Here is an 11,104-nt window from a genome sequence, read left to right on the forward strand (position 1 = left end):
GGTTTGGTTGGAAAGGACCCTTAAGATCACCTAGTTCCAACCCCATTGCTATAGGCAGGAACACCTCCCAATAGACCAGGCTGCTCACAACCCCATCCAGCCTGGGTGTATATAAACACATATACAGAACACTGCAAAATTTTGGGGCTTTTCTCATTCTAGAGTTCTCCATGTTTCATAGATTATCTTTTGGTGAGAAGTCTTAAGTGCTCTTCAGTACGAAACAAACAACAAAAAATCCCAGTCATGGAAGGATCTGCACACCAATAGTTTTTTTCTAGTCAGCTGTTCCTGAGGGATGTCCTATTGTTGGGAAAGAAACACTTGTGGAAGCCAGAAGTATTATTCCAAGTTCATCTGCCATTTTTATTATGTGTAACGTTTCCAATGAAAGGTAAGCAGCAGTTAAGATGAACGGCAGAATTCGTATTTTGAATAGCTGACATTGGAGTTGAAGTAAACACACCAGTCAAAGCAGTATCAGAGATAAAAAGGAACATTTATTTTATTATGCACATCTAGGGTGTAGATTTTACTTTGCATATTGCACTCCGCTGCATATTGCTCTGTGTTTCACTGCCCTCAAGGTAATTGTGGGCACTCTGATCCTGGAGGGGTAGCAACAGGCTTAGAGTGATGGTGCTGATGGGGCGATAGCACTGAGGATCTGAAAGGACTCCCCGTGCTTCTGTTTTCTGACAGTGGGTTTCCATCTGTGACTTCATTAGCTGTATTGCCACTGAAACAAATAAAGCTGTATAGGAATTTTTTTACTCATTCTTTATCCATTTTGTGAACAAATCTGATTTTAGAATCAAGTGATGGATTTTCTTTCTTTTTTTTTTTATTTTAAATAAAATAATTCAATGCAATTCTCAGCAAGGAGAGCTGCTGATATCGAAAGTTTAAAACCCAAAAGCTCTGAATTTTGACAAACTAGAGTGAAAGTCTGATAACAGAAGGAAATTGTGGCATTAAGTACAGGAATCTGGAAAGATGTGGTTGTTCAGTCTAAAGAAACAAAGACTCTGTCCTATTCTGTTATTTCTTTTTCTTTAATCTGTTGTGAACTGAAATCTAGCCAGAGATAGCAAGCCAAGAACTTTACTATTGCTATTTCAGGGTTGTAAATACAAACTCATGACTCAGAGAGAGAGAAGGGACCATAAGTCTTCTTTTTCTGTGTGGTCAGCAGAATGTTTAGAAATTCTACATGCAGTTTCAGTGTGTATTAATTGCTCCATTATAGAAGAGATTTACACATCAGCAAGTTGAGCCAAGATGTGCATGAGTTAGACGAGTCTATTCCGCTAATATAAGCCATCATCCCTTTTCTAAGCTGCCCAGAGTGGAGTGCTTTAGAACCGTGCTGTTTTGGCAAAGGAAAAGCCTCGTAGGTGATGGGTAATAAAAGCTGATAGTCCATTTGACCAACATACAAACCAGAGAACAACAAATGTATTTTCTTTCTTCCTTTTAAGAATGCTTGCTACCTCTGTACCAGCCAGTCACAGCCTGGTGCAGAAGGTGTAACCCTCCTCCATGACATGGTTTGGAGTTGCTGAAACATGCTTCTTTCTGAAGTTTAGCTTATCAAACTCTTCTGTTATTTCCACAATTGACTTCCCTTTTGTTTCTGGAAGGAACAGGTGGAAAAACGTTGCTGAAGAGAAAAGTACCCCTATAAAGATGAGGAAACAGAAGTGCTTGAGTCCTTCCTGCAGGGAAGAGCAGAGTGAGAAAGAGAGCAAGATGAGCACATCTTTGTGTTTGTCACATTCTCGAGACGTCTCCTGCTGCTCTTCTTCCAACTCCCATGGCCAGCTCTGGAGCATGGCTCGCCTGGGGAGCGCCCTGGGGTGTCACTCACCACGATGAATGGGAAGGTTGTTCCAATCACAAAGACACCCAGCCAATTGAAAACTGAACTGATCACAAAGGCGGGTGGTCTACAGGACAGATTGAAAATTTCAACCCTCATGGAAACTGTGGCACCACCTAAAAAGGAAGAGGAGTAAGATTTACTTCTCAGTGTGTTTGATTTGAAGGTTTGGATCTTCAAAAAGATGCTACTGCTGTTGGCCGGCATTCAAGAGACTCTTTTCTTTTAGAAAAGAAAGTGTTTGTGGCATCTTATAAACTGTTAGACATCACTTTATTTAAATATTACTTTCTTCAAACAAATTTTATTGGGAAGATTTAAGAATTGAGCAGTTAGCATTTCAAAAAATCTGACATCTTCTCATGAAAAAAGCTGCATAGGAGTGAAATACCAATTATTACTACAAGCAAGAATTCCCAGTATGATATTGCTAGATCAGTGATAAGCAGTCTTTCCAGATTCACTTCCTGGGCATTTCAGTTATGATCTTGAAGTCACAGAACTTTGGCCGGCTTTGAGTTAGGTAAATAATTTCACCTACTGTGTGAGAAGGCAAGTATTTTAAAAATAAATAAGCTTTTTAAGTTCACAAGGAGTTGGTAGTATAGATTAGGAAAAGAGTTAATCTGAAGTAGGTCATCTATGCTGCTGTTTATGTGGGATACAATGTGAGAGTATACGACAAGGAATTTAAAAGTATCCTTGGGTTTCTTTTTCTCTCTTCTTTTTTTTTTAATTGTTTCTAAAAAATCTACTTTCACTCTGTTTCTCTATGATTTTTTGGTGAATACTTTTTGCTCTCTCTTTTCATCAGTCTCTCGTTATAAAAACTCAAACCTGATGGCATTGCAGTTTCTGGCCACTGACTGGACCCACGATGCTTATGTGACTACAAGGTCAGGTTAAATGAACTCACCTTTGTGAAATGCTGCATGCTATATAATGCAATATTTCCCCAGCCATATTTGTAAGGGAACATGACTTGATTCTTTTACTTCTTTGGAATGCAGTACTCACCTGGCCCAAGCCCAAAGACAACTACAAATAAGATAATCAGACAGAGGCTGCAGTATGGCATCCAGAAATACCAATCCTGGGAAAACACGACAAAACAAAGAAAAAAAACAATTTATGAGTGAAATCTGTGAATACCTGTAGGTTAGAAAAGTTTTCTGACACTGTTACTTCAATAAAAAACATATGGTGTGTGAGAACTGGAAGAGAAATGTGAGTCCTTCTTCCTATGGACAGAGCCCTGAGATTTTTGTTAGGTGTGCAGACAATCAAGTTTGCTGATGCAGAGCAACTGTCAAGCTTAGATGCCTTCAAATAAAGGATGTCTGAGTAGTACTTTTCCACCATGTCCTCCTTTCTCCTTGATCCCACAGTGCTTCCCCTAACCCTTAGAGATATGGGAAGGCCAAGTTATATCTTTCTTTGCTTTTGACAGGGTAATAGCTAGAACAATTTCTACTGAAAAGGAGTAGATCTTAGTCAAGAAGATACAGGACACAGTGCTTTAGGAAAAGGTCTCTCCTATATCCAAGACCCTTCATGATTGAAACAGAAATGGAAGTCTGCTGCCACCTTGCTTCAATGTTAATTTTGCAGTAGTATCTACTGAACAGCTCTTAGATGAATACTGGTAACCCAGGAGAACTGTTTCTGAAGAAATTACATCACTGACATGGTAATAAAAAATTGAAATGCTCTACAGTCCATGAACCAGTATGTGCATTCCCAGGGAAATCTGCAGCAAAGCTGAACTTCAAAGAGTCTGGTTTTTTAATTGTTAATTGTAACTTATTAAGAAATGCATAATTAGAAAGGACAGTTTCCCTATGACTGCATTTTGATCCGTGCTGACCAGTGTTCAGTGTTTGCAGCCTGAGGATATCAGGAATCAAGGCTACCTTCTCTGTGCTTTGTGCACTCCTTGCTATAGTCTTGCTTAAAGGGAGGCAGGAGTGCAGACAGTATTTGCTGAGAGAAAGATTAATCCTATGTGCAGAGGGTTATTTGAGAACTTCTGAGCTTCACATTCCTTTCTCAGAAGCACGTTTCTACCTATGAGCATAGGTACGAATAGAACAGAATAGATAATGGAAAGAGAACTACCAGGAGAAGAGTTTCCTCACCTGTAGGGAGAGGGTCACTGTGATTACAGCTAGCAGTGAACCCATGATGAAGTAACCTCCTCTTATGAGTGTTTTCCTGCCCAGTCGCTCAATGATGGAGCTCTGAGGGACAGAAATCACAGCTGGTGTCAGTGCCAGAAAAGCAAACAGTGATGCATTCCCATAGTAACATGACTTGGCTTACACAGACTACAGTGGCTAAGAGTTCTGCAAGTCCAATAGAGAGGGTCATATAGTAGACCATTCTTTCCTCAAAGCCAGCTGCCTGGAGGACTTCAAAAGTATAAAAATAAATCTAGAGGAGAAAAAAAACCAACAAACACAGAACAGTAAGAGAAGAAAGAATATGATTTCTTACCCATGTCTGTGTGTGACACTGACCTGGATAGGAGCTGGCAGCCAAGGATCATGCAGCTCGGCTTTTGAGTAAGAGTTGTGCACTCTTTCTGGTAGTATTCACTTTATTGGCAGACAAAAACATTGTAAAACATTATCAAATTAATTAATTTGATGAAAGATAAAGTTCTGTGATAAACAGATCTCCAGCTGCTGTAATTAGGTTTGCATAGACCTCATTTAGGTGCATTCATAAACAGCCAGTTATATTGTCACTTATGGAGCCCATCCAAGAACAATGTTGTAGGACATACTCCTCCTTCTCAAGAAAGAAGAGCGTGGGTTATGGAATCATGAGGAAGTAAAACAGACATCTTTTCTTTTAAAGTATCTCTTCTGTATTTGGAGATTTGCTAAGATGATACAGATTTCAGTTTGAACTGTGTTAGACTCAACTGTGTGTTTCCTTCACAGATATTGCTGCAGCGTGAAGTTAGATGTGGAAGAATCATGCAGAAAATTGCAAAGCTGTGGCTTCAAAATGATCTCAGAAAAGTTCTGATCTGAAGAAGACAGGGAGGATTGCAGAAGCTGCCAGAACCGTGAGCATGCTTTAATGGCTAAAGGTAGAGTGAGCATATTGCCATCCCATGTGTCCTCCTTAGAATGCTGACTCATGGGAGCAGTAACATAAGATTGTGCTGTAGATTTTGCCAAGAGAGAGTGGGCTTGTTGTAGGAACAGATTCTGGGCCCTCACAGCAGCTGCCAAAAATGGCTGATAAATAAATAAATACTGAGAGTGGTAACTCCAGCAGTGACCAAGAGCTGGGCAAGATGTCATATGGAGAGCCTGGCCAAGCTCTGCAAGCAGCTGCTGCTGTGTAGAAGGGTTGGCAGATACCACATAATGGCCTGGGAAACCTGGGAAAAATGAAAGGAGATCTTGAGAGCTATGATGTCTTCTTTAAGGCTGCTGTAAATGTTTTGAGACTTTAAGGGGGAAATGCACTCAACTGCATTGATGCCACACAGCTGAACTGAGGCGGTCAGAATAATTATCATGTACAGCTGCCAGCGGATAGCTGGTTCTTTCATTAGCTCCAGGACACTCAAGATCTTGATGTTTTTCACTGTTGCCTTCTCTTTCATGATGTCATCAATCTCTGCTTGGTGATGGCCTTCACCCCAAAGCTGCCTTATGGCTGTAGAGGAGAAGGAGAGTGAGACCTGCCATGTTAATTTGTCTCTTTTGTTTGGTGACTGAGAAGTTTAAGTGGGCTGTGTGGGCTGGATCTGCAGTGTGAGGCAAAGATGTCCTATGGTGTATTCCAGAGCCCTGTCCCCTCTTTCACAGAGGGGCTTGTTCAGAGAGAGGGGCTTAGTGAGGTGCACAATGATTCCTCCCTGCTCGTGGGTCCGCATTAATCCCTTCCTCGTTCTCTCAGGGTACAAGCTTGGTACACAGCCAATAGAGTTGAGTGGTGCCCTGTGGAGCCCTGAAGTGCAAACTGCCATTTGTCATTTGTCATTTAGCATTAACCATTTATACTGCTCAGAGCATAACAGCTTATTATGAAAGATTTTGTATTAGAGGAGTAGTTTTGTATTCTCTATGAGGACTACAACAAAAATGTACTTAGTGGGTATTCAGAGTCATCTCAGAAATGAGCAGGGAGAAACTTTTTTCTGCACTGGGAGAGAAAATTCACAAACTAACTGAAAGCCAAGGAAGGAACAGGAACACAGAGCACTCAGTTACCTTTCTTGCAGCCTTCCTGGTCTCCTTTATGCATGAGGAGATATGGCGGGGATTCAGGGAAGAAGGGCAGAGTGAACAGCTGGACCAGTGCAGGAATTCCACAGGAGGCCATCAGCATGGGCCACCGGGACTGGCTGCCCAGCAGCTCCCTGGCAGGAATAAAACAAGCATGTGTAGAATAAAAATTCATTACATTGGTTTTTGAGAAGAGAAAGAAATTGATGGAAAAGCAGAAGAAGCAAAAGATGGAGGGATCCAGATATGAACTGGGTTGCAAATCAGTTGTACTATACCTTTGTCCTGCAATTTGCCCTACGGCTTTTCCCAGTGACCAAAAGAAAGAGGCAGTAGAGTTTGCAAATCCACGTAGCTTCCTAGGGGAAATTTCCCCAACATACTGATGATGCAGAGGAGTAGAAAAGCCTTGAGGTGAAGAGGAAATTATGGGAGAGAAGAAGAAGACATTCATAACCATGGGAAATAAAATGGAATGTAAATAACTAAGCAGCACAGAATATAGCTGCCTCGTGCACCAAATTGTTTCTCATACCTCAGCCTGGGCATGAGATTTTGAAGTACAGGCTTTCTAACCCTTTCTACAGAAGTGGTTCCTGTCCTCTTTGAACAGTGCAGTTTCCTGACCTTAAGAACTGTACGCCTGTGGGGTGTTGCCTCATCATCATGTCTCTTTTGAGTCTTAATACATTTTAAAAGAGAATATGCAAAAGCTGAGTAACTAAACTGCGAGTAGTGTTTCATTTGCTTGTAGTTAATGTACATAATCTCAGCCCTGTTTGAAATGATGTTATAGAAGAGCTGCTGTGGTAGATCCATAGTGGGTAAAAGTATATGGTGCTTCAGTGTCGGTTTGTACATGACTTGAGAGAAGATGCAAGTATTTCTTTTCAATGTACAGCAATAATTTTGATGATTTGAAGCAGAGTTGGTATTACAGCTACCAGTGAAGTACTAAATGGCTCAGGAATTCTGAAATCTAGTCTGTGAACTAGAGTATTTTCTTGATATGATAGTCACAGCCCCTCTAATCTAAACAGTTTCTGCTCCTGTCTTTATGTGTTGGCAAAATGGTGGAGATGTGCAGTCTTCATAGCAACAATTAGGTCTTTACATGACACAAGATGTGGGTTCTAGATCATAGCAGGGTGACTGTGGCTGAGCAGTCCTTGAAATAATGTTCTTCAATACATCTGTATGTCAGTAATTTACAGAACTCGGTTATTTGAAAAATAGACACTTACTTAAATAAGTTTTTTTTAAAAAAAAGGCATCCTTGCGAATATCCAAAACTAAATGGAAAAGCAACATTTTGTGTAGGAAACAAATACAAGAGGTACTGACACTAGCACAGGTTATTTTCCCTGCACATGGACTACCTGCAGGCAGTGATTTTACTGGACTGTGTCCAGCTCCTTTCACTAACCCCAAGGACTTTCTGCTCTGAAGCAGGTTGAACACCCTTGTAGAGCATTCCTGAAATATGCTCAGAGTCAAAATGAAATGGCCATGACTTTGAATGGTCTGTTTCTCTGAAGCCAAATGAGAGGACTAGATTTAAACTGTATTCCATACAATTCTGAATACTGTCCACCAAAATTAAAGTAATACTATATCTATTTCTCCACTAGAAAAGTTTTCAGTCGTGTCAGAACATTTGTGACAGCTCTGGATATTTATGCACTTGGCAAAGCTCAATTTAATTTGGTATCTTCAAAATTATTTATAACTGTACTCCTTACAGTTGGTTGATGTAGAATATCTTCTGACAAAGATGTATGGACTTTAAATTCTTAGTGAAAGGTTATCTATCTTGAATAAGGATGTAATATTTAACCTGTGGGAGAAATCACTTACCTACACTTACACCACATAGGAAGCGTCCAATGAGAATCATCTCGAAGGACTTGGACATTTTGCTGCAGCCCATGATAGATGCTGCAGTTATCATTAATAGATTGTTGCACAGGAGGCATTTTTTTCTGTAAATGCAAGCAAATAAGACATTTTTGTAGATCAGGAGAGAAATGGCATTTGAGTTCCTGCAACACGGGAGCACAGGATGAAGTCATCTTGCTAAGTTTGTCAAGTTATGCATGTGTGGTCCCACACAATATAGGTCCTTCTACACTATTGGCTCTGGACACTCTGTGCCCCTCTTACACAGAGTTATATTGGCATCCAGCTAGCTCAGGATCTGAACAGGGAGAATTCGCTATAGCCAAGGTTGGCAGAAAAAGGCACTGGAAAAAAGGTTACTTCCAAATTCCCTGGAAGGCATGTGTGAGCACTGTGACTTCTGGGACAGGACCTGCAGCCTGTACCGTGTCCCTTCTGGGTCACACGTTGAAGTTCATTTCCCAGTAAACCAGGGAGAGTGAAATAGAGAAGGGGAGCAATGTGGCATTGATGTAGCACCTAGGAGCATCTCAACGCTGCTGTGCTGTGAGTAGCATCTCCAGAAAACCCCTCTGCCTTCAGCTGGGAGCTACTTTTCCAGTTGAATCCAGCCTCAGTAACTGCATCTCGTGTGGCAGGCTGGAAACATCATTGGTTAGCTAGTGCCACAGGATACAGGCAAGAAGCAGCAACTTGGCATCACTGCCAAGCTGGCTGTGTACTGCTGTTACTGTACCTTTAAATCAGTCTCACATTTAAAAACTTTAAAAACCTCAACAGTAATTTCCTTAAATTAAGATTCAGTTGACAAATTCTCATTAAAAATACATACTTGCCATACTTGACAGTCAGGTATCTACTTCCTGAAGCACCCAAGAGACCTCCTATACCAAGGATGGACACGATGAGAGACCACAGGAACAAGAGGTTATCCTGATGGATGGGGTAGCCGTATCGCTCCAGCCAGGTTTCATTAATGAAAGCCTTAACATGCTGAGACAGAGAAAAAAGGATCATTAACAATAACTTTGACTCCACAGCATGTATTTTGTTACATTTATAACATAACTTTGTTGCTTTAGATAAAGTCTCTATTTCACATAGACTCTAAAAGTTTGCATTAGCCAAGAGGCATGAAGTAATAGAGCATGCTACGTTGATTCCTTGTTACTAGGAGGTCATTCTTTGCTTGGCTGTCCTTGAAATTTGAGGTGCTAAGACACAGACCTGTAACGAGGAACTGCACCTGATCACTGCAGTTTCTAAATCCTTTCTGACTTAGAACTCTGTGCTCTCAAGCCTGAAAGTAACACTTCTGCCATAAGGTGATTTCTACTAAATGATAATGTCTTCCTTTAAGTTCCAGTGTCTCAAATGGAAGTTTTACCTGTGGTCAGTGGAGAGAAGCAGTTAGAGCACAGTTCACTTGTTCTGTTTGACTTCCCTATGTGAAGATGGGTAAGCTCTGAGAGTGTCATATGGTATCACTGGAGTAGCCACATGGGACATCCGTCTCCCTGTAAACTTGCAGCACACCTGTCAGTGCTTTTTTTGAGGAACAGTTCTATTAACAACAAGTTGCAGATCTCTCTATTTTCTTCTGTTTTCAACAGTTTCACATGTTCTACTTTACACAATAGCATAGTAATGGGAATTAATCATAAGAGGAGAATATAGTGATTAAATCCTTGCTAACAATCAGAGAGGAGCATGCCAAGAAAGGGATGTGGCGATGCCATTTACCAGTCTATGTGAGCTTTTACCTACCTGATTCACGTAGGTGATTGTAGAAATTTGAAAGCCAATTTGGAATGTTCCACCTATTCCCAGGACAATGACCATTCGGAAGAGTCCCTGGTATTGTACCTGCAGAAGTAGAAGATCTTAAGCTCATAGCTGCATCAGACTGCTCCTTAATTGTGCCTCTCATTCACCAGAAGCATCTCACTTGTTCAAGGATTTTGCAGGCAGGCTCTGACAAAGATGGAAGACAGAGCGAAGTGCAAATATCTGCAATACCCTGAAAAAGTGTGTAGAATCACTTCCAAAGTACTTTTTGCAAATAGGAGCCTTGTTGTTCTGAGAGAGAGAGTGATTTTGTTTTCTTTCATGCACTGATAGCATACAAAAATATCCCAGATGTCAGTGCCTCGCCATGTACTCACCAGGTCTGCCAGGAAGCCGGTCATCTCTAGCTCAGGAGCTGGTTGTCCAGTGCACTGAGTGTCTGTGTTATCACTTGGCTTCTGTGTCTGTCTCATTCCTGCTGCTATGGCAGTAGGCATTTGGCTGCAGGGAGCAGGGTTAAATTTTTACTATTTCGTCTTTGCTCACTTATATTTACTTCAGCTGGACAAAGTTAACAATGCTGGATTAAATATTTCAGGAAATAATTGCATCTAGTCCAGCCTGCAGGGGGAAGGTTTCAAAACAGAGGAAGTTTGTAGCTGGCCTTTGGAAAGAGAAAGGAGAGCTCAGGAAAAAAAACATCCAAGTAGTTTTCCAAGACCAGTAAAATATTTTATTTCATTGATAAGAGCTGAGCAACATCCACTATAATCTGCTCAGTGGGAAAAACAACTAACAAAATATTTAGGTATTTGTGTTTATGAAGCAGTAAAGATTTTGTATTCGGTTTCAGATTCACCGGCATAGTAAACAGCTTTTATTAGATGAAAAAAATGGGCAAATTCTCAAACACACAGCTCTTCATTGGGCTTGAGATAGAAGTAGCACATTTCAAATCTTGATTTAGCTGTTCTGACTTATGTACCATTTAGACTGTCCCAAGGAAGAATATTTCTTGTCTTGTGGTTGTGAGACTTGGCCAGGGATGGTGAGAAGGCACCAGGAGATGTTGTGCCCTGGCAGAGGCTTTTGGAATGGAGTGTCCCTACCTGAAGTCTCCATGCCAAACCAACCAGTAACTAAAATCCACTTCCTTGTGAGAGTAATCAAAGTGAGCAAATACTCCTTAATGAGGTAGGGTGGCACAGCTGGGTTCCTCATCCCTCAGGCTTCAGCTCTGACCATAACAGAAACAGAACAGACCCAAATCCAGTGCTGCATCTGT

General features: G+C 41.0%; 1 protein-coding gene across 2 annotated transcripts; it reads right to left on the reverse strand.

Annotated features, from left to right (window-relative positions):
• Positions 1 to 480: 480 nt before the first annotated feature.
• On the reverse strand, positions 481 to 10,334 carry LOC128083897 (solute carrier family 2, facilitated glucose transporter member 11-like). 2 transcript variants are annotated; one of them, XM_052689508.1, is made up of 12 exons: positions 10,197 to 10,331; positions 9,799 to 9,897; positions 8,864 to 9,024; positions 7,990 to 8,114; positions 6,411 to 6,540; positions 6,118 to 6,266; positions 5,373 to 5,560; positions 4,205 to 4,315; positions 4,021 to 4,122; positions 2,900 to 2,975; positions 1,871 to 1,998; positions 481 to 1,718 (listed from the first exon to the last, which is right to left on the reverse strand). In XM_052689508.1, exons 1-12 carry the CDS (start codon positions 10,314 to 10,316, stop codon positions 1,509 to 1,511), a joined length of 1,599 nt encoding a protein of 532 aa, XP_052545468.1. In that variant the 5' UTR covers positions 10,317 to 10,331; the 3' UTR covers positions 481 to 1,508. The 2 variants fall into 2 exon arrangements, with proteins under 2 accessions (XP_052545468.1, XP_052545467.1); XM_052689507.1 differs by having other exon boundaries at positions 6,118 to 6,540; positions 10,197 to 10,334.
• Between the last annotated feature and the right edge of the window lie 770 nt (positions 10,335 to 11,104).

This window comes from Tympanuchus pallidicinctus, unplaced genomic scaffold (genome assembly GCF_026119805.1).
Source record: "Tympanuchus pallidicinctus isolate F22 unplaced genomic scaffold, pur_lepc_1.0 scaffold25, whole genome shotgun sequence".
Classification (NCBI taxonomy): Eukaryota; Metazoa; Chordata; class Aves; order Galliformes; family Phasianidae; genus Tympanuchus; species Tympanuchus pallidicinctus.

What these genes read in the sequence shown, in the direction of transcription:
- LOC128083897 (XM_052689507.1), bottom strand. Translation starts at nt 10,316, where the DNA reads ATGCCTACTGCCATAGCAGCAGGAATGAGACAGACACAGAAGCCAAGT. An exon ending in CAATCACCTACGTGAATCAG is followed by an intron (nt 9,025 to 9,798) that starts GTAGGTAAAAGC and finishes TCTCTGTCTCAG; the next exon opens with CATGTTAAGGCTTTCATTAA. An exon ending in CAACCTTCCCATTCATCGTG is followed by an intron (nt 1,719 to 1,870) that starts GTGAGTGACACC and finishes TCTTCCCTGCAG; the next exon opens with GAAGGACTCAAGCACTTCTG.